This window comes from Parasteatoda tepidariorum, chromosome 8, assembly GCF_043381705.1.
Source record: "Parasteatoda tepidariorum isolate YZ-2023 chromosome 8, CAS_Ptep_4.0, whole genome shotgun sequence".
Classification (NCBI taxonomy): Eukaryota; Metazoa; Arthropoda; class Arachnida; order Araneae; family Theridiidae; genus Parasteatoda; species Parasteatoda tepidariorum.
In genome coordinates, this window is record NC_092211.1 from 2,181,575 (window position 1) to 2,204,896 (window position 23,322).

At 28.0% G+C, this 23,322-nt stretch overlaps 3 protein-coding genes across 13 annotated transcripts in view; 1 reads left to right on the plus strand and 2 right to left on the minus strand.

Moving 5' to 3' along the window:
• The window catches only part of LOC107438538 (ATP-binding cassette sub-family A member 2), a 71,029-nt gene extending 67,144 nt beyond the window's left edge, over window positions 1-3,885 (minus strand). Inside the window, exons 1-3 of the mRNA XM_043048194.2 lie at window positions 3,466-3,885; window positions 2,466-2,559; window positions 1,015-1,126 (exon numbers count right to left, since the gene is read on the minus strand). Coding sequence (XP_042904128.1) covers window positions 1,015-1,126; window positions 2,466-2,559; window positions 3,466-3,531 — 272 coding nt within the window. The 5' untranslated portion in view covers window positions 3,532-3,885. The remainder of the gene's footprint in view (window positions 1-1,014; window positions 1,127-2,465; window positions 2,560-3,465) is intronic.
• Window positions 3,886-3,898: 13 nt separating this feature from the next.
• LOC107438541 (Glutamate-cysteine ligase modifier subunit) lies at window positions 3,899-19,451 on the plus strand. Of its 2 annotated transcripts, none has more exons than XM_071184410.1 (7): window positions 3,899-4,038; window positions 7,269-7,334; window positions 7,412-7,490; window positions 10,599-10,655; window positions 13,256-13,458; window positions 16,612-16,726; window positions 18,041-19,451. In XM_071184410.1, the coding sequence occupies exons 2-7, from the start codon at window positions 7,299-7,301 to the stop codon at window positions 18,196-18,198; spliced, it is 648 nt and encodes a 215-aa protein (XP_071040511.1). In that variant the 5' UTR covers window positions 3,899-4,038; window positions 7,269-7,298; the 3' UTR covers window positions 18,199-19,451. The 2 variants fall into 2 exon arrangements, with proteins under 2 accessions (XP_071040511.1, XP_015906339.2); XM_016050853.3 differs by lacking the exon at window positions 3,899-4,038 and adding an exon at window positions 4,096-4,442.
• A 1,543-nt stretch (window positions 19,452-20,994) lies between these two features.
• LOC107442335 (rab-like protein 6) overlaps window positions 20,995-23,322 on the minus strand; it is a 39,724-nt gene continuing 37,396 nt past the window's right edge. For all 10 annotated transcript variants that reach the window (XM_043048201.2, XM_071184416.1, XM_043048200.2 and 7 more), the window contains exon 17: window positions 20,995-22,863. In XM_043048201.2, the coding sequence (XP_042904135.1) occupies window positions 22,663-22,863 (201 nt within the window). In that variant the 3' untranslated portion in view covers window positions 20,995-22,662. The remainder of the gene's footprint in view (window positions 22,864-23,322) is intronic.

Consider the following 23,322-nt stretch of genomic DNA (forward strand, 5'->3'; position numbering starts at 1 on the left):
ATNTTAATATATATACATACATATATATATATGTATATATACACATACATATATATATATATACATATAGTGACACCTCCAAAAGACCACCTTTCGGTAGTGACCTCCTCTACTTATGACCACTTTCAAGAAGCACTGAATTTTTTCCATAGACTTTGTGTTGAAGAAAACCTTCAGGAGAGACCATCAAAACCTCTCCCAGTGATCGGGCAAACCTCTGCACCAAATATGGGAAAGGTCAAATAAGGAAACATGGAAAAAATACCAAAACAAAAAAATATAAACAAAACAAATAAGTAAATTAAAATGTATTCAAAATATTTAAGTGAAGTTCTTATTTAGCGAGCTCATTTTAAACATCTCTATTCTAAAAATTTATTTTTAGAGTCGAAAGTTGAATAAAAAAATTTATGTTATTTTAGAGAAAACTAAGCATTTCAAACAAACAAACCTCTTCAAATTTTTAAAAGGTAACTAATTTTTATGATATAAAATTAAATGCAAATTTAAACAAAAAACATAATAGTTTATTTATTTAAAATAGTTCTATCATTCATAATTGGTAAATTTGTCTTTACTCATAATTATATCAGAAGCGATCAGTTTAATTGATGCTAAATTTTATTCATCAACTTGGTTTATGTGATGCCAACAACAAAAGTGACATTTTCGCACCAAGAAAATTTAGACTGATAAAAATTGCGTTCAAAAAATTATGTACCTTTGATAACATTTTGAAGTCAATGGAGGTAATGGAGAGAAGTGGATTCGAATTCAAAGGAAGGCACTGGCCCACCCTGGGCTGTCTAGCCAGATATGATGATGATGGAGGTAATCTCTAAGAAGGACCAACCTCCATTAATGACCATTTTACTGTGGAACAGAGAGTGGTCGCTCACGAGAGGTTTCACTGTATATACATATATATGTGTGTGGGTGAGTGTAAAAATGCTATTATAGCTGTACAAAACAAAACATCAAAATGAAGAAGTAAAGACTCAGTAATATACTTACGTGCTGTTTGGAAAATGTGAAAAACCATCTTCAGATCTGATGCCATTGTCACAAAATGCTTGCATAACTGCAATCACTCCAGCTGATGGCAACGGATAGACAGAAAATTTGGCTAAAAAACACATTTACAGAATACATATTATATATATTAAAAACAAAAACACTTAATATAATACACCTAAAATGATCAAATATGCAGTTTATTTTATTACAATCTCTAATTCAGAAAAATAAAAAATCTCCTGCGCTTATTTGCCAAATAATTTCATAGTTGTGTCCAATTTGTTACAGCTTTATAAAAATCTCTTTGATGAAAACATTGATGTAGTAAAATATTTTATCAAATATGCAATATGTATAATTTTTATCAATGTTTAAATATTTATCAAAAAATCAAATTTTATCAAATCAAAAATCAGTTTTGTTAATCATTAGTTCTCCACAGGGGTATCAGTTAAATATAAATTTTCTTATTGGTAATAACATCAAAGTGTCATTTTTATTTAATTCATGCAAAAAAGAAAAAAAGAAAAAAAAAAGGAAGCTATGGAAGCACAGTTTTTTTTTCTAATATCCTATAAAATTTTTTAAAACCGTCAAATTTTAAAGATATAAAGACATTTGTTTCTAAGACATTTATCACATAAAAAAAATTTTTTAAGTTAAATGATTCATTAAGTGTTTGTGTTTTTTCAAGTTTTAGAAATCAATCTTTTTGGTGATATAGTATCTGAACCAGAAATTAATGTCATTTTTGTGACATTAAATTGCACAGTATATTTTAAGTAGTTTGTATGTAGTTCAATCAGTGATGTAAATATCCATTTTGTCAGAAATCTCTTGCTATCAACCCTACAAAATTTCAATGCATGATTGATAAAAATCATTTGAATTTTTGAGCAAAATATCAGGAACAGGCATTTTAGAAGTGTTATAGTGATCGAAATTAATTGAATTGTGACGGTGTAAAGTCGGGCAATTATGATCTGTGATTGAAGTACTCCTACTTTTATTCATTAAATTTTACACAACTATTCAACACCGTGCTGTGCAAAACAATCCATGAAATGCAATATTTCAATCATGTTTTGTATTTTGACATATTAAAATATGAAGCAAAAAAAAAACATTTCATAACATATTATCCAATTTTTTTTATAACTATCAAATAAAATAATTTCAAAATATAAAAAGGTAAGATTTATAATTATGTATAAACAATACTGTTTTTTTCATTTGAGAATACCAGGCATAAATCATAAGTAGATAAAAATGTAAATATAATATTGTAGACATCTAATATTTTAATTGCTTATCTGAAACTGCTTCTGGTGGAACATATTTTCTGCTCTATCAAATTTAAATAATTAATTTTTTGTTAAGCACAGAATTTTAAGATAAATGCACAGACAATTTTATTATACCCTGAAAGCATAAATAAATAAACTTACAAGAGTTTACTGGATATGCTGGTTGTTTTTTACGTATACCAAGTAAGATGAAGAAAAGCACCAATGGAATAAATAGTTCAAAAATCAAAACAATCTAAAAGAGAAAAATAAATGTGATGAATTTTCATTAATGAAGGCAAATTAATAATTGGAAAAGTGAATAAAGAATATTGAAGTAATGCTAGTTATTATTTCAATATGTCATAACACAATTATTGATACATATTATAATTGTTTTACACTGAAAATGAATATCAAAAGTTAACTGTAGGTATATACATCCTTTACAGGAAGAAAAAAAAATTTGATTCACAAATTTAAGATAAAAAAATTTATTTAAATTAAAATACTAACTCTTTTTAGTTCATTGGTTTAATAATAAATTAAGTCAAACTATTAATAATTATCAGAATAAATTTCCTACAAATTGTTTTCACTTTTTCGGAGAAAAACATCTTAAGTTATTATACATTAAAGACAGAAAGAGAGAAAAAGTAAATGATATTTTTTTTTTTCAAATATTAATCTAAAGTCCTAATCAAACCAGGAGCACAATTAAATAACTCAATTTCTTTTTGCTTCAAGCTTTGTTTAGTTTAATAGCGCTTTTCTGATACATGGGGAGAAAATAATAACTATCATGTTAACTATCACAATAACTTTCATCATTTCAATTATTATCCCAAATTTTCCAATAATTATTATTAAATTTCAAAGTATATAAATTGATTTTATTGCGTCCATTATAGTATTCTCAAGAAGTTATAACAGAAGATAGTTAAAACAATAATTCTCTCACAAAATAATATATAGCACCATTCAATTAAAAACATAAAATAAAGGAATTTTTTAAAATTATTATTCATATATATATTTCGTGAGTTTCACTGCATTCTTACGTTTGAAATATTATATTTAAATAGCAAAAATAATATTTATCCTTTAAAATTTCAATATAATTTTATAGCTTTTTGAGAACACAAAAAAAGTTTTTACTTACAGGTTTTCTTTTCTTTAAAGTAAAATTTTTCCAAAGCAAAAGCTTCAGTTGCAAACAAAAACCCATCTTCAATGATGATTTATAGATTATTTGTTGAAAAACACATGAAATTTAAGGAAGAAATGGAAAGCCTCATCAAATTGAAAGACACAAAGAAACAGATTGTCACACTTAATATTTTTTTTAAATATTTGAAAACGATAAAAAAGCAGAAATTATTGCAAAGATAACAATTTAATACAATCCAGAGATCGCAATTAAAAATTTTAGATATTTACATTTTAAGTGCATTTGAAAAGTATATTAATCAAAATGCACAAATTGCTATAGCAGCCGATTCAACCTGTCAACCACAACAACATACTAGCCAAAATCAATCGAGGCCTGTGTTTTGATTCCGCAAATCCGCAACAATAAACTAAAATGTCTCGTTGCCAGATGATGATGCTTCAGGGATTAAAATTAAAAAATTTATTAATTTTTATCACTTTGTAATGTAGTCAAACGCAATTGTAACATTATTTAGTTTCAAAATATTCTGCTGTTCAAAAAAAATCTTTTTGTCTTTTCAAGGTAAATGAAAAATAAATAGATATGCGCCACCGTCACTTAGCAAAAAAGAAAAAAAACTTTCATCAAAAATTACGCAATCACGATCTTTTGTTTTGTTTATGGGCCTGTGGAGATTTTAGTGAAAATATATATATCAATCTATTGTCTAATTAAAGTCAATTTCGCCGTTTTCTCTTATGTTGCGACCAAGGTTGCGACGGATTGCATAACTGTGTCAAGGATATTGAGTATCATAAACAATTTCGCTGGAATCATAGCTCTTTATTATACTATTTTAGTTGTAAATTTATATTAATTTGCGAGAAATGTTACCAGAATCAGTAAACACAATTATTATTAATACTGGGAATATAATAAGTTCCAAAGATTTTAAGAAAAAAGCAACGCAGTCTCCTAGTGAAGAGGTTTGAATTTTAAACTGTTTATTGTACTTGCATGTTTCTTTAACTGATTTCTATTAAGAAAACGTCTTTATGTAGGTTTTAAATGATAAAGAAATTAATACAACATTGGCGAAATAATTTTCATATTTATGCAGGGCTGTAATGGGAGCTGGTACGGCGGCGAATCCTTACTTTTTTGATATTGATAACTGGAATGTCGTAGCCAGAATTTCCTGTTACAGGGGGGTTGAGTTTGTAAATCATGTTTATCTACAAATATTTTAAATATAAATCAAGTTTTTGATTATTTTACGCTTAACATTATATTGTAAAATTAGGATTTTATTTTAAAACTTATATTAACTATTCATAATTGTGAAAAATTTATTAATATTTATTTAAAATATGTTGTTTAGTTACTTTAGTTTTGAGGAGTTGAATTCTTAAAAATCCACTTGTTTGACTATGAACCTGGCTGTTTAAGTGCTCTCTTAAAAAATTTTATTATTGAGTATAGTAAATTGTCTATTGAAACTACAGTTATCTTATTAGTTGAGTTCATGAAGTATCTAAAATGGAACAAAGAAAAACTATAAATACATATATAAAGTAAAATGAACAACAACAAAAAGTATATAATTTAAATTTTAACAAGTTTTTGCATACTGCTGTGGTGATTATAGTTGATGCAGACTGGTACCAATGCAGAAATATCCCCAAATGTTGTATAGAAAACTAGCTTATTTTAAGACATAGCAGAGTAGTCAAGATAGGGAATGATATCCAGATCCTGTAGGATTTGAATCCTGCATAATGGTCTGCAGGATTTTCACCTCAATCCAGCCGAATCAAAATTCAGAAACTAAAAGAATTTCCCTGTTTTATAATGCTGAAGATCTTTTGTTTATATGTACATAACATGACTCTTAAAATTTAGCAGCAAAAATGGATACGAATGGTGTTTTGCAGTATGCATCTAATCATGTTCGGGTGGCGTAGTTGGTTTGTCGTCGGCCTTCTGAGCCCAAGTCTGCGGGTTCGATCCCTGGCCCAGACACCGGAGTTTCGGGATGCAGAAAATCCTCAGCGGCCATGTCGCATGTAAAAGATCCCTGGGGTGCCTTATTGGCTCTTGGCATTTCCGGCAAAATTAAATTCCTAGTGCACTTTAGCATCCAAATAGAGTTTCGGTGCTGCCATCTAGTGTGGCAGAAACTAGACGTCCAAATTAACATGACCAACGGTATCTCACCCATTGTGGTAGTCCTGAAAGAGTGGATATCACCTCTGGAGAACACACTAGGTCTGCTCATCGGCAAGACCGATAATGCAGCTCATTGGAAATAAAAGAAATTTAATTATGTTCAACCCAATGGTCTGGGAATGAACTCTGACTCTCTTTTTAAAGCTCAACAAAGTTTAAAAATATTTATGTTGAACTGGGAGAAAGTAAAATAACAGATTTCATCTGAGGATGGAAATGAAAACTAGGACACTGAAAAAGAAGAGTCTGAAAATGATGGAACAGAGAAATCATTAAAAATCATTATTGCTAAGTCTCCTGCTTTTTAACAAAGACTCCTGTATTTTACAACTATCTCTTGTTTTCTTGTATATTCTCAAATTTCTCTGTATTTGCTGAAGAATTTTTTAAAATAAAAATTGACAATAAAATATCCCCTGATCGCAGAAGTACTTCTCTTATTTCTCAACTGATAGTGATATTGCCAGTACTGCAGAATGTTGAGAGTTAATAGTTTAAATAATTGTTTAAAAAGTCTTCTTTAGATTAAGATTTATATACATATTTTTTACTTCGCTAAATGTTTGTGCTTATATTTCCAATTTTGAATTTCTCTTATTGACTTACATGATTATGCATTATGTATCAAAACTTTACTCTTAGCTTAAAAAATGATGAGTACTCGAGTGGATATTTATATATAGCAGTAAAGTCAAAAAAAGCTTTTTTATCAAACAATTTATTTGTCACTAAAATTCAGTCTCTTCTAAGTGACGACTCATTGGATTCACTATTTTTCTTTTCTTATTTTTTAAAATTAAAGAAATGCCTTTTTAAGACCATAATTTTCTTGGTATTATATTTTGAATATCAATCTGCTTATAAGCTGTTTTTTTTTTTTTTATAGTTCTCTCTTTGCCAGTTGTAACTTTCAAATTAATTCTTGTTTTTAATTAATTCCACAAAAATGCAGGATCCTGCAGGGCTATTAAATTTCAATCCCGCAATATGTGTAGCCGAAAACATTGCCTAATCACATTCTTTAAAATCAGTTTCTTTTCAGATATGTCAGTGTTTACAAAACATTTCTTAACAGTTTTTTTATTAAAATTTCTCTAATTTAATTAAATTAAAAAAATATATACAATATCTAAGTTATCATGTAATTGGAGAGATTTCCCTATTGTGATATGTCGCTGAATAATTGCCAAGTCTTGGAAACTTCCAGGCAGGGTTTCTCGTGAAACTAAAACAAACATCACAGAAAGAGACCAGCATGAAAGGTATAAATCATAGCCACCCCTAGGCAAACAGCTACATGTTTTGTTTTTTTTTTTATTAAAAACAAAATGCAAGTTTAAAATCTATTTGGCACCTTGAGGATTGTAGTTGGTGCTCCAGATCACGATACGGAAATATCCGCATATAATTAGTTTATGAATTTGATTTATATTTCTAAAGCTTTGTTACTGAATTTAATAATTTGCTACATATTTTAACCTGTTAAATATTTTTTATTAGTTTAAGTTACAGAACATTTCGTTATTAAAAATTTGTATTATTCACACAAAAAAAGTATATATACATAATTTATTTATTTTTAGGTGTGTGATAGTGTCAGTGGAGCTTTTCAGATGTGGCTCAAAAGCATATATACCAGCTATAATTTTGTAAGTTTGAATGTGTTTTTTCTAACATATAAAAAGAATGATTTTCTTTTTTCAATCATTTCAAGTTTTTGTTTTAGGATTCTGATGTTGTTTTCTGTGATAACAATCCTGATATGAAGGTAGAGAAATCTGATCGTGCTGAACTTAAAATATCTGGTAATTTTTATTTCTTAAGTACATGATTATTATCATTAAACATAATACTGCAAAGCTTATGTAAATTGACCTTTACAATGCATTGTTTAATTGGTCAACTTACAAAAAAAACTTATAAAAGTGACAGTATTTTATTTTAATATGTTATTGTTATATAATATTAAATTCTGAGTGAGTTGACCACTTGTTTTGCTAGGAACTCCTTTTTAGTGATCAAATTATATAAGGTGAGGAGTTTTTGCTTTTTTATATCATGTTATTTTCATATAATATTGAAACTTGTGTAGATAATATTTTTATCTAATATTGAAATCTGAATAAGTAGACCATTCGTTGTGCATTGCTTTAGTGGTCAACTTATCAAGGGTAATAAGTCTTCGCTTTTTATACCATGTTATTTTTATAAATGGTATGTTATTCACATATTTCTTATACATTAATAGGCGAAATAAAAATAAATGTAATTAAATTATTTAAAATTTTTAGACTTTAAAACTTTAATTTAACAATTACCCCATATATTTTAAAAATTGAAATTAATTTCATTATGAATTACAATGGGTGAAATTTCATATTAAACTTATAATTTAAAAAACAAATATGTATATTTTCTTAGGGTACTTATGAATCATGAATCATATTCAGTACTTATGAATCATATACTTAGGAATCATGAAGCCAATGTGTAGGAACAATGCCAGAGTTATACAAGTTATATACAAGTCACCAGTTACAGATTATACACTTAAGGGCCTCAAACATGACATTATCATGATAATTAACAATTATAATATGTATAGAATATTACGAGCATTATGAATTATTGCTTCTATTTAACCTGGTAGCAGAAAACTTTTGGCTGGGATAGCATGGTTGGTAGGGCCTTGGACCCATGTCCAAGAGTTTGTGGGTTTGATCCTCGCCGGCCGAAGTCTTCCCGTGTAGTAAATTGTGACTGATGCACATTAAATCTGTCGAGTTACAAAATCCTCCAAGTTCCCATAACAAATCTTACCTCTGGAGGTACTGATCCAGGAGTTTCCTTCTCTTCTTGATTGGTTCAAAATTACAAGGCTAAGGAGTTGAGCTTTAATAGCAGAAAAAAACTAAAAACAAATAAAAATTAAAGATAAAGCAAAACAAAAAAAAAAGATTTTTTTATCTTTTTAAAAATTAAGGAATAGATTTCCTTTCATTTTTTTTCTTTAATTTGATACCAAAAAAAAAAAAAAAAGACTATATTCATTTTCTGTGGTAAAGATCTGTTAGATAATGCTTAATTTTCACAATAATAATCTCTACTTGCTTGTGTTAAAATTACAGACAAATTTTAATTTTTTGAAAGATAGTGCTGCAGATTGACTCAGTAAATACTGCTATTGGGTTATTGAATACAATAATATCAGCCATCATTTTCTATAAAACGTCAAAATAATATTGTGAACATTATTATACCTATCGATTATTATTGAATATGATTTTGTGAATGTTGATAAATTTTATTTGGGATGTACTAAAGAAATCCAATGTAAAAATAATAGAAATTGGTTAAGCTAAAAAAATATTGCAATGTATTTTTAAATAGATTTATACAGTGAATTCGCGATAACTCGAATCTGATAGGACTGACGAAAAACTTCGACGTATCGGAAGTTCGACTTACCGTTAGTTTCGGTTTTGGACTTTCAAAATGTTGTCGGATTATTTAATTAATGCTTATTAATTACAAATCTTCTAAATACTTACAATATTTAAGATCATTTTTCTAACAAACCATTTACGATAAGACTGTTTGAAACACTTTATAATACCCTGGTCCATCGGCTGCAAATTTGCTGTTGTGTTTGGCGGGACAAGTTTACTGCTTACAAATTAGGTAGATAACTATGCGTTGTGCATTTTTCCATAAAAAGTATTACTTTTCTTTTTTTAGTGAAGAATTTCCGATCCAATTTTCTTACATAGTCTTCAAATAAAACTGATGTCATCCAAAACTTTTTGTTAGACTTCTAATCCAAAGAATACGTTTTTACATTCTTGAAACATCGGGGATTTCGGTATTTTCCTCCAACTAGGACAGTTAAACGATCCTTGCTCATTTTACCCCCGAGCAGTTTTCATCCTTAAACATAGTCTTATTTGGAAGACATTTAAAAAATAAACCCATTTCATCAATATTGAAAACATCATTTTAACTGTATCCTTGAAGTAAATTTGGTAACGTTTCATTTAACCACTGTTCACATACTTCAAGAGGGACAGCTTTAGCTTCTCCATGAAGAGTGCGAAAGACATTGTGTGTGTGTTGCAAAGGAAGGGGCAAGATATCAGCTCCTAGGTTTTTCTTTTTGCTTTAAAAGATCCAAAAAAAATCGAGTTAAAGGGAGTAAAATTCGAGTAATCGAGAATAATTAACATGAAATTGAAGATAAAAGGGTCGGGACTTCGTAAAAAAATCGAGTTATAGTAATATTCGAGTTATCGTACTTCGAGTTACAGCGAATTGACTGTNAAAATAATAGAAATTGGTTAAGCTAAAAAAATATTGCAATGTATTTTTAAATAGATTTATACTATGCTTCATGATATGCTGACAATGCTTCATGATATTCAAATTCACACCTATCAGTTAAAAGGATCAATGTTGCAGTATTGTGCAACAACTTGTAAAAGAAGCAAACTTGAATTATAATCATTTTGAGATTTGTTATATCAATCAACCCATATTTTATAAAACCCAAATAGTTTCTCATGTGGTCAACTGGCCTAAAGGTTTAGGTTAGCTTTAAATACTATTTTATTAATTCAGTGAAACTTGACTATAAATTATAAGGACAAGAAAATTTTCAGGAAAAGTTTCTTCTTTATAGTCAACTTATGATGGGTTTTAAATAGCATTCAATTATGCTTCTTGATGTATGTAATTGTTTTGGCTATCAATGTAAAATTTATACAGGTGATCAGGTTACAAAAGTTTTCCTGTCTTTAATTATATAATATAAATTTGATTCTTGGTAATCAAGGTCAACTTGTCAAGTATCACTATATATACATTTCTTTTTAATACTAATCTTATGTTTTTCTGATTATTTTCTGTTATTGTTTTAGTTAAAGTATTTCTGGAAACTTACTCTTGTGAAATTCTAAGAAGTGTAATATCCCAAGGTATATATAACTACTTATTAAGATACATATACTGTTGATATTCTCTAAATCAGTGGTTCCCAAAAGGTGTTTTACAGAACCTAAAGAATATTTTAATGTTTTTTATTACTTTTTCCTGCTTGAATTGTTTGTTTGAATATTTAAATTAAAATAAAGCAAATTTGGTTTTACCTGCTTTAGGCACTTTTCCATTTTGATTTAATGTTTTAATTATTAATTTACCTTTCTGCCTTTTTCTGTATTTGTAAATTAGATTCATTTTCTAATTAGGTTCCATGAAATAGTCAAACGGGTTTTGAGAGTTAGAACTTTATTTTTAGACAGTGATGACTTTTAAAACCTCTAATCATATTTAATTTATAATCTATTTATGATTTAATTATTTGCAAAAAAAGAAAGTATTATTTCTGAAGAAAAATTTTAATCTAAATCTGTATGAAATTTCCATATCTATTTTCTGACAATAATATATTGAATAAGTTGTGAAAATTATATGATTTTACAAATAATTGCATTAGTATTTCCCATCAAACTTTTTAATTCTATGTAAAAAAAAAAAAAAAAAAAAGTTTTTAAAAAAGCTGAATTTAGCAATTGAGAAATTTGTTTCCCGACAACATTTATGGTGGTTCTCTTTTGCGGTTGGCGGTTTCTCTCAAGAAAAACCATAATTAAAATTATTTTACTTTAATTGAATTATTTTAATTTTTAAATTTATACCTATACTAAGATCAGTTTTATAACTAGACTGGATGCCCTTCCCAGACCTTCAAAGTTTGACATAAAGCTAAATTTTAAGAATATCGATAAAACAAAAAAAAATCTCTTTCCACTAAATGTTTTCAAAATAATTAATAGTCTTAATTTGGTTAATATGTTCTCAATTGCTATCTAATTTTATTTATTAAATTGAGGTTCCAGTTAACAAAAGTAGATCAGAGTTCCATTGCTGAAAAAAAATTTAAACCACTCCTCTTAATGTAGGAGAAAAGGGTTCTTCTTTTTCTGCTTTCTCTTCTTTGTGTAAACAAATGATGAAAAGTTAAATTCTATTCTTGTATATTTTATGAAAAATGTGTACATACTGTGTTTTTTATTTTAATTTTTTGTTCTGTTTTAATTTTTTCAATGAAATGAGAATTCTTGTGAAATATGTATTGAATTAGTGGATTAAACAAATTGAAAAAAGAAGGTTGAGTTCCTAAGTTTCTCAAAATGATTAATTGAAAATTAAGAAATTTTTATTAAAATTTTTGTTCTGTATTGTTTATTTCTTGTAGCTGTTATTTCAATTATTAAGTAAAAAATTATCAGCAAATAAAGAGCTCTATCATCCAAAAGTTATGAATTGTTTCAAAAAGTTGGAAATGGGTTTTGTTTTCTGATTGCATCTGACAGCAATAGTGTTGTGCATATTTTAAAAATAATCAATAATGTTATGCATAGTTTATCTCTTCTGTATATTTATAATGTGTTTTTTATTGGATAAAATGTGCTGGTTATGATGTAATCAAACCTACCGAATTTCAGGTTTTTGTCTCCAATATAAGGTCACAAAAGTATTTTTCCTTTAAAAAAAAAAATAGATGTTTGAATTGGAAAACCCTTGCTTAGTTTGCATGCAGCCCTCAAAACTTTCCTCCATATCAATTGTATTGAGTTTATTAAGAATTCTGTTTTCGAGCTTTTTTGTATATTTAGAAATTTCTGATAAAATTTTTATAACACAGCTTTTAAAGGAGCCTTTATGTTGTGTGTTATGGTGATATCTTAATTTATGTTGAAATATCTAATACGAGTCATACTTTAATTTTTTCTTTTTTGAACACCAGGTTTTGTGCTGATGGGTTTTTTTCAGTTTGTATGATTTGTTGATTTATGTTTATATNTTATATATATATATACGAGTATATATATATATATCAATTAATCTTTTTATGTTATTCCTTTTCTTAATTTATTATTCAAAACTAAACACTCTTTCTCACACTTTAAATTCATATCCTGTCTTTTAATCTATTTTTAGTTCAAGTATGCATTAATTACCATTTTGGCGATTATGCCTTTAACTAATTTGCGAGAAAGACTTTTTTCCTGAACCTATTTAACAGACCAGTTATAATTACTAAGTTTTCCCTTATTCCCTAAAAGGAAACATTTTACGAATTTACTTTGCAAGATATTCCCTTACTTTTATTGAGTACCACAACGATTTTGTGCCCTCTTTCCCTGCCTAAGAGCTATTTTTATCCTTCCACTCAGCAACGACGTTATATACATGTATATAAAAGTTAGAGATTAATAATTTAAGTTTATTTTGAATTATTATCTAGCTCAGTTTTTTACTGACTATGGTTTATTTTTATATTAATTTAAAATCTTTTTTTGTGCAATTTTTACTGAAATTTAGAGATTTGTTTAATTAAAAATTTGCTACTTTGTTCCTCAAAATTTTATATTCTTAACATGGAAGGTTTGTTTGTAAATAATACTTTATGTCTAATACAGCAATTAATTTTAACTTATGTGTTTCATTACTTTAAATTTACTCTTTAAAAAAGTTTTTTTTTTTTAATTAAAATTTTTATTTTCTGTTGCAGCTATGGAAACACTAGGTATTCAAATGATCGATTCACTGATTTTATCTTTACCTGCCCTTTCCAATGATGAGATATTTGACTTAAATAATATCAAACCCCTCTGGATTGAATTAGAAAATCTAGTTGCTGAAGGAAAAATAGTTACCATAGGAATCAGTGATTTGGATACTAAAGAACTTACTACTCTATACGAATGGACTCAGGTAAGGTATGTACAGGTATTCAATGCATATAGTATTTGTACATATTTAATATGCTTTTCTCATATTTCTGATATTGTTGTATAGTAATACAAGAGTATTGAAGGCATAAAAGGACTAAATCGCAAAATTATAAAAAGAATATTTCACAAATTATTGATCAATAGATATAAGAGAGTTCATCGGGCCAAGAAAAGGAAATTCCACGAGGATCTACTGCTAGATGTTGAACATCTCAAAAGATCAAATGAAAGCAGAGCTTTCTATCGTGAGATCAACCTTGGTCGCAGAGATTTTAAACCTAGAACAGCTCTCTGCAGAAATAAGAACAGGGAAATACTGAGTGACAAATCTAAGATAATGGAAAGGTGGAAAGAACACTTTCATGACCTACTGAACATGGATCACCCATCAAGTGCTCCCAACTTCTCTCAAAATACCAATCAAGAAATGATCGATCCACCTTCATCTGCTGAAGTTGTGGAAGCAATAAAAAAATTAAAAAAACCATAAGGCCCCTGGCCCAGATACCATTCCTCCAGAATTACTAAAAAATGCTGGAAAAGATGCAATTAAAGACATCCACCGCATTATGCTATCAGTGTGGGAGACTGAAATACTTCCCCAAGAGTGGAAGCTCAATACTGTCTGTCCCATTCATAAGAAAGGAGATGTCCTCGACTGCTCTAACTATAGAGGTATAAGCCTCTTTTGTACTACCTGTAAGATCTTCTCTAATATACTCTTCACCAGACAATCTTCATATGCCGAAAACATCATAGGGGATTACTAGTGTGGATTTCACAGGGATCGTTCCACAATTGAACAAATATATAACCTCCGGCATATTCTTGAAAAGACTAAGGAATTCCAAATCAATACACATCACCTTTTCATTGATTTCAAAACAGCGTATGATAGCATTAATAGAGAACTGCTTATCGACGCTCTGAGACAGTTTAACATTCCTGAAAAACTTGTGAAACTTATATCCCTTACATTAAATGACACCAAATTGAGAGTCAAAATACAGGGAAACTTATCTGAACCTGTTGAAATAAAAAATGGCATAAGACAGGGCGATGCATTAGCATGCCTTCTTTTCAATCTTGCTCTTGAGAAAGTAGTAAGAGATTCAGGAATTAACACTAGAGGAACTATTTTCTCAAAATCTGTTCAAATTATGGCCTATGCTGATGATATTGATATCGTAGCAAAAACTCCTAAAGACCTAAAGCAGGCATTCCTGGACCTGGAAAGAGAGGCCAAAAAAATGCACCTCTTAATTAATCAAAGTAAGACAAAGTATATGCAGTGTATCAACTATACCAATACCTCCACGCACATCGAGATTGGAAAGTATAAATTTGAAAAGGTGAACTCTTTCACCTACCTTGGCTCTGAAATCAACTCCGAAAACTCAATTTCCACAGAAGTAAGGAAGAGAGTAACTGCAGCCAACAAGTGTTTTTATGGCATAAGAAAATTCCTTAAATCTGACAACATTAAAAGAGACACCAAGTTGCTAATATATAAAAGCCTAATAAGATCAGTTCTCACTTACACATCTGAAACCTGGACCTTGTCCCAAGCTGATGAGAGGACCATCGCTGCTTTCGAGAGGAAGATATTCCGATCCATTTTTGGTGGTGTGTGTGACAAGGGAGTGTGGAGAAGGAGAACTAACTCTGAGCTCTACAGGATATTCAGAGAACCGGACATTCTGAAGTACCATAAGATCCAGCGCATGAAATGGGCCGGACACATTGTAAGAATGAACGATGACAGAACAACTAAAAGAATCTTTTTGGCAAGGCCAACTGGAGTTAGAAAGAGAGGCAGGCCCCGACTGAGATGGGCGGATTGCCTCCAAAGGTACTTTACCACAATTAAGGTCAGAGACTGGAAAGCCGTGGCACGCAGAAGAAAGGACTGGCGCAGTCTTCTTGAGAAAGCCAGGGTCCACCCAGGACTGTCGAGCTACTGATGATGATGAGATATAAATTTGGAGCTAAAATATTAAGATAAAAGTATTAAGTTTTGAATCCTTTTCAATATATTGTAATGTGTGCACTGTTAGTGACTAGATAAACCTGAATACAACTATCTCTCCTTTATACAGGGTGCGTAGCCAAATCTTTCAACAAAAAATAAGCACTTTTTAAGCACTCAAAAAATATTTTTAAGCATTATATACATTGACAAAATGCAAAATGCACAGGACTTTACAAGATCATGATAAAATAAGTAGTTTCTGACAAAGAACTCTTGATTATATTAGCCATTATAAAATGATTAAGATATTATTCAGTTTGATATCAGAGGATGGAAAATGAAGCCTGAAATTGATAATATCGTGCAAAATGCTGCAGAGTTACATATGAGAATGCAATAATCTCACCAATAGAAAGTTCCAGATAGAAATTTCTTAAGCTTTTTTTTATAATCTTTAAAAACTAAAACATTTATAAAATTACCTAAAATTGGGAAAGTTCTTTAAAAAAAAATCCTTATCAAAATATGTTTAACACAACTCTTTATTTGCTTAAAAATTCAAATATGTAATGTATGCTATTAAAGAATAGCATTAACTAGATTCAATGTGAATAGTAATAAGTTTGAAGCCATAATTATTTTTTTAATTAAGTCAAAGAAATATTTTTTGTTATTATGAAAATTTTAACTTACATCCTACATTATTCAAACAATTTTTACAACTGTTTGAAATGAATTATGTAAGAATGCTTGTAACAACACTTAATATTGACCCCTGCTATACAGATGTAAAAGGTCATTCATTATAAGATGAGATTGCTGCATTATGAGTTTATAAAAATAACCTTGACATTTTCATGCAAAATTTTCGTAATTAAAATTATATAAAACTAGTTCATATTTACTAAAATGTTATGATTTTTGAAAATAATCATATGACTTCCTATTAAAAAGAATAAACATACTTTTTTTAAAAATGAAAAAGGCAAGAAAATATCCTTCTTGCTCTTTTTTTTTCCTACTTGACTCCTGTGTTTTATTTGATTTTAGCCTTACAGAATTATTGCTTTAGCCTTATAAACTATTTTTGTTTTTGATTTTTGATGTGACTTTTTTTAATGAAGTATAAATCTGAAAATTTTATACTTTATATATAATTAGGTTAAACCTAGTGTGAATCAAGTAAATCTGGAATCTTGCTGTGTTATGCCAACAGAAATGATTGCATTTGCTAAAGAAAATGATATACAGCTTCTGACGCATAATGATCCAAAAGGTAACAAAAAACTGTCGATAAAAAGCATGTCAATTTTCATTTCAAAATCAAAAGGATATAAGTATTGATAGTTTCATTTCTCATCGTTTTGATAAAGTTTATAAAAATATATTCACCTAGTACATTTACTTTTCTGAACTATTTTTAAACAAAATTAATCACCCTGTCCCATTAATGCACATTTTATTTACCATGTAATTAAATAACTTAAAAATAATTTTTATATTATAACAGTGGTCCCCAGCCTGTAGGCTACATGGCATCTTCTGATTGCTTTACGAGAGCCCTGTATTTTAACGTTGGTTAAAAGTTGATATGAAATGCATTTTTCTATCATAAAAGTATAGCCTGAAGTTTTTCAGACTAAATGTCTCAGTTAATCAAAGTAAATTCCATTTTTTTACTCGTATATAGATTTTTATAATTTTTTTATTTTATTTAGAGGAATGCATTTTATATTTTGGATTTTCTGTTGTTAGACAAGTTATTTTATAAATATTCACAATTACTTTTCACTAATTTTATTGACTATCATATTTTATATGAATTCATTGGAGTTTTGTCATTTTGCTGTCAAACATCTAAAATTTGCTGTTTTGTTTCTTGTAAAAAAAATTGGAGTTAATAATTTTTTGATGCTTTATCTGTGTTTATTCATTTTTATAGTTTAATTTGAACATCATAGCTTCTATTTTTGCTAGAAGAAAACATTATATATAATTGAAGAATTTAGCAAAAGGTTTAAAGCAATAATTTTGAAAAAATTGAGATTTCTCATGAAACACGATTTATTTTGCCAAGTATTAAATTTTATTGACCTCAGTGGATGAAGGTACTTAGTCTTTAAGTGTTTATAGAGTGGAAGGCCTCAAGTAAATTTGACCACAAACAATTGAAAGTAACTTTTAAAATCTTCTCTTTTAGCTACAATTTAGAGTGGTAACTCTAAAAAGTAAACAATTTAAATGAGCTTTAGGGATTTAAATAAATTTTACCAATTGTAAACCATGCAATGAAAAAGGCTTTAATTTTGGTTGCCAATTTATTAAATCTAACTGAGTCAAACTCAATAAAATATCAGTTAGAACTTTCATCTATTTAATTGTGTCAATTTGTAATTTCTTCAGAAAAGTATTGTTTGGAATAGAGAATAAATATAATCTGAAGTTCTAGTGGATTATTTTGGATAATCTTGATTGTATGTGCCAGGTCTGTTATCTGTTATAAGAATATTTGATTTCTGTGTAACTATTTAATAATTATATGATAATTATGCATGTAAATTTAATATTTATTTATGTGTGATTATTTCAGTTTTACTCCCAAATGAGATGTTTAAGAAAATTTTAGAACCAGGAGTGAAAAACCCAGATGAGTGGAAACGAGCTTGGATTGTGCGATATTCAGTGGTTGTTAAATTCAGGGGAATTATACAAAATAAAGGATATCTACTTAGTGCTACAAAAAGATAACTTTTAAAAGTTATATTGCATAAAATTATAATGTGATAAATGTTGCATTTTTGCTTCATCTATGTCTCTTAATTTAAATCTTAAGCTTTTGTGTAAAAACATGTTATATCACAAAGTTGTGTGTTATGCAAAATAGTGTAATGAAGCACTGTGTGGCATTTATGTTATTTCAAAGTTTTGTTTAATTTTCTGGATTTATTTCTTAAAAAATAATCTAACACAAAATTTAATTCTTAAGCTATATAAAAATTCCAAATATTGAAATAACTTTAATTGATAAGGTATTTGTATTATATTTCTTAAATTTTAAAGTTTCACTTATAATTTTTTATAATCCTTATATGATTATCTGTATACAATTGATAATTTACACAGAAATTTTAAATGAATTACTTTTTTTTATAATATGAATAAATTCTTTAGCAGTTGAATAATTGACCGAAAGAAAATATTTTATGAAGAATATAATATAATAATTTTAAATAGTTTTCTAGTTAATTTTACAACATTTTGTACTTTAAGTACACAAATTATTATTAATAATATGCAATTTAAGTGTTAATGGATTATTAATACTTGCTCTAGACTGAAATGATTGTCTAATTTAAAAAATTTTAATCAAGACTGTGAAGTCATATACTCTGTAAGTAATAATATTGTAAGCAATAATCTCTGTAAATAATAGTAAGTAATAATAATATATAGTATAGTATCTGTAAGCAAAATCAAAACAATCTGTAAGCTTAATTTTAAAACCAATATGAATTAAACTGAAATTCTTTAACCATAGCAATATTTGTAAAGATAGGTGAGACCAGAATCAAAATAAAAAAAGCATTATTAAAAAAATTATATTTCCATTACTTACCTTTGAATTATTGAAGTAATATTTGTATTGATTATACTTCTTAAATTTATATAGTTTTCACTCATTTTTCATGTTTCTCTTTTAAAATTAATAATGCAATATTTTTTTCAACTTGGACATTTCCATACAAATAATTAACTTGAATCGGACAATCCTTTAAATTAAGAATATTTGATATTGCTATACCATTATTTTTTTACAGGTAAACTGTCACTGGTTTTATTGTAAAAACACCCTTATTCCCAATACAGCTTCATTTCATAGAATGATCAAAATATTTCTTGGTGCAAGTACTTATTAATATAAAATTACATTGTTTATGTTGTTCTTTTTATACTTTAAACAATCTTGTATTAATGTTGTAATAAAATGTTTTCAATGAGGATTTTGCATTAAATCTTTTGTAACATTCTAAAAACATTAAAATGCTAAATTAATTAATACAAACTATTCCTTTTGTGCATGCTAATGCCAAACATGATTTTAAATAGCTGTTAATGTTTCAAATGGCAGACTAATATTTTATTTTTATCTAGATATTTATGAATCCGCAACCTGCATGAAACTTTTTTTTAAATATCTTTTTTAGAAAAAATAAGTATGAAGTCAGCTGGGTTTTTTTTGGGGGGGGGGCTATGGTTTTAATATTGAAATTTGTGCATAGAGTTAATGATAATTTTTTGTTGAAGCCATTTGCAAAAAGAGCTGTCTCTTCTAATGGGGAAAAAAAAGTAATTTACAGAATAGGAGAAAATATGAAATAATTCTGCTTTTGCATGTTTAACATGTTCTTCCAATAAGATTTTAGTGGAATTAAAATCGTCAATTTATATGGGTTTCATTGGATATACAACCAACTATATTTTCAGAAAAGAAAACGAAAAGCAATCTGATATTTATAAAAATATTTTGATAAAAGTAAAATAATGGAAAATTTAAATTACATTTTAGCTTTAGAATACATAGAAAAAATAAAATTCACCTTTTGAAGACATGGAAACATTAAGAAGGTCTGTAGACAAAACATCTTTATTAACTCAAAACTGTAATTAATTAGTAGTAAAAAACTATGTAGAATCGGTCAATGTTTTTTATATCCAGATATATTGGTGTTTTCAAAGTGCCACTTAGCATGTTCTTCCACTAAGATGGTGTAAGAACATTATAAATCAACGATACTAATAAGACCTTCAATTCATATCTAATAAGAATTAAATTTAAACTTAATTCCCTATCTAACACTTGTGGAAGAACACCATAATTCAGAGAGAGCTTAGTGGCATTAAGATCTAAAATTCATCAGGGTATGTAGCCAAATCTTTCAACATAAAATAAGTACTTTTTAAGCCCTATCTACATTAGCAAAATAATTTTCAGAGACTTTACAATGATCATGATAAAATGACTAGTTTCTGACAAAAAAAAACTCTTTTTCTTGATTATATATTAGCCATTAAAAAATGATCAAGAGATTTTTCAGTTCAATTTCAGAGGGTGGAAACTGAAGCCTGAAATAGAGAATATCAGGCAAAATGCAGCAGAGTTGCACATGAGAGAGCAATAATCTCACCGAACCCAGCTTACTATACGCACATGCAGACTCACAAGTATTACATCAAACATGTAAAATAGTTGGCGCTTTTGTACGTTATGCCGAAATGAATTGTGAAAATGTTGAATAGGACAATGCGAAAAGCACGCTTTTGCATAATACATGGCAAAGAAAACAATCTCACTTCCAAAAAGGAAAAATTGAACACTTTATAAAAACACTCGATGAAAAAAGCATCTTTAAGAGCTTTTAAAATCGAAAATAAGCACATTTTAAAAACGCTATGCACCATGTTCATATCCAATAAGTGTTCTATTTTTACATATTTCACTAGGTAAGCAACGTTGGTAAAAAAATTCAAACAAATAATAATACGTTATTTTTAAGATAATACCTTTAATGCATAATAATCAAAAAACATTTACAAACATTTCTCTCAGTTGCACAGCTTCAAAAAACTTGGCTAATTTGAACAAAACTTTGTATTTTTAAGTACTTTATACAACATCAAAATTCAATAAAAAATTAAAATTTTGCAATCTTGAACATTTGGACAGCTTACAATATTTTCAAATGGATGGTACAATTATGTTTTATTTTTTTTGTTTACAGAAAAAGCACTTGTATTAAAATGCAGCTTTTCTGAGATATTTAACACATTTGCTATTACAAATCGCTGCATTTTATGAAGCAATTCTATAATTTTTTTTATTAAGTGACATAATAATATAATACAAATTAAAATATACTGTAGTTATATAATGAAGCTGTTTCTTTTTAAAATAGCAATTTAATAAATCATTTTTATCTTAAAATTGTACCTTTTTTTTTCAAATGAATCATCTATGTATCATATAAGAAAGAAAACTTTTTATACTTAAATGGAATAGAAAAGTTAGACAACCTTTAAACTATGTATACTATAAACAGTAAAAAAAATAATAAGTAACATTTATAGTATTTCTATGAATAATTATAACATCTTAATTTTCGTTTTCAATTCTTTAACAAACTACCTGCTTTTTAATCAGTTCTTCTGATTCGTTAACCTTTTAATTCTGATTAAAATCAACTTTTCTTTATAGTAAAAGCTCTTTCCATGTTGAATTTCTTATATTTTAAGAAACAAAATTAATATAAAAATGAACATATTTAATAACAACAAAATAATTCATTTTTTAATTGAAACATTAAGCATTTTTTGACTACTAAGCTACAAAAAAAGCAGGTACCATTAGTTTTTCACTCAAAAAATAACCGATAAAATCCAGCAACTAATCAGTTTTAATCAAAACCAGCTCAATCCAAAGTATTAAAGTGGCAGTAAATCACTTTTACTCTTTGCTGTATTTAGGATACCTAATTAGTTTAACAGATGGAAAAACAACAAAAAGAAATTTTTATTGGCACAAAACAGGTTAGTATAAAGCAAAGTAGAGATGAATATGCATTCAAGATAGTGCATTGATTAAAATCAAAACTGTGGAGTCAGAGTCAAGAATTTGGAGAAATTTGCTTCAATGAGTTAAAAGTAATGTCCTATAGATATATATATAAAGAGAGAGGCTTTGATTTCTTAAACATTATTTTTGCAAATATTTATAATTGTGTGTACAAAATAAGCTCACCAAACAAAAAATTGGTCATCCCAGAAAAATCATGAGTTAAAACCCGTAATACCTATTATGGACAGAATTCACAAACTGATTCGTAGGCTTTGGTGAAAATAGGCGGAAGTCGAGCTCTCATAAAGTTGAATTTGAATCAAATATTTTAACTATCAACTCCACAGCTCTGTTTAATCATTTGTTTTAGTATTTTCTTTCTTTCAATTAAGGCAAAATAAAAAAAGATACATAAGTTTTTTTTTTTCAAAATATTTAATATTGGATAGAACTAGTTTCAAAACCAGAAGGTCTCATCTTATAATACATGAAACTGGTTATAGCAAATGCATTTAATATCTGGCAGGCTCTACACTTAGTCCAGTCATCAAAAGACAACCATATTTATGTTTTGAAAATTTAAAAAGAGAGGCTACTGGTTAGAATACTTCGTATTGCGGCTTTGACACTTCCGAGTCCCCGTTCCCTAAGAATTCTTCCAATCTATCAACGTCGGAAGAGCTATCCAAATCTCCAACTTCTTTTTGTTTCTTTTTCTTGACAGTTTCAGCCTGGCTCGTGTTTTCTTTCTCTTTATGTTTTTTGTGCTTGTGTGATTTCCTGTGGCTCTTAGTTTCATCCTTAAAAATAATTACAATGGTTAAACTTAGCTACTAATATATTTGTTCATAAGACTTTAATGGAATTATTATGGCTCATTTATGAGGTAATTTTGTAGAAAACGCAGGTTTTAGATAAAAACTTGTGACTTTTTTTAAGTTGATTTATAAGGTATACAGTAAAAAGTTATGTATGGAACAGCATATATCGGGTAAATTGCCTCTACATGCACTATCATCAAATTTTATAAAGCTATTATGCATAATGTGGTTGAATTTCATTGATACATTTCTCAGTTTTCTCCTCCATAAATGTATGGTTGGCTTTTCAAAAAATGATGTTTAACGATGTAAAATTGCATGATTTAAGCAGCTGAAATCTGTTCCCTATTACAGAAAACTAAACAACCAGGGAGTAATTCAACATAGCTCAACAATGAAAGTGTATTTCCTTTTTTTCTTACGCAGTTTTATTTTTAA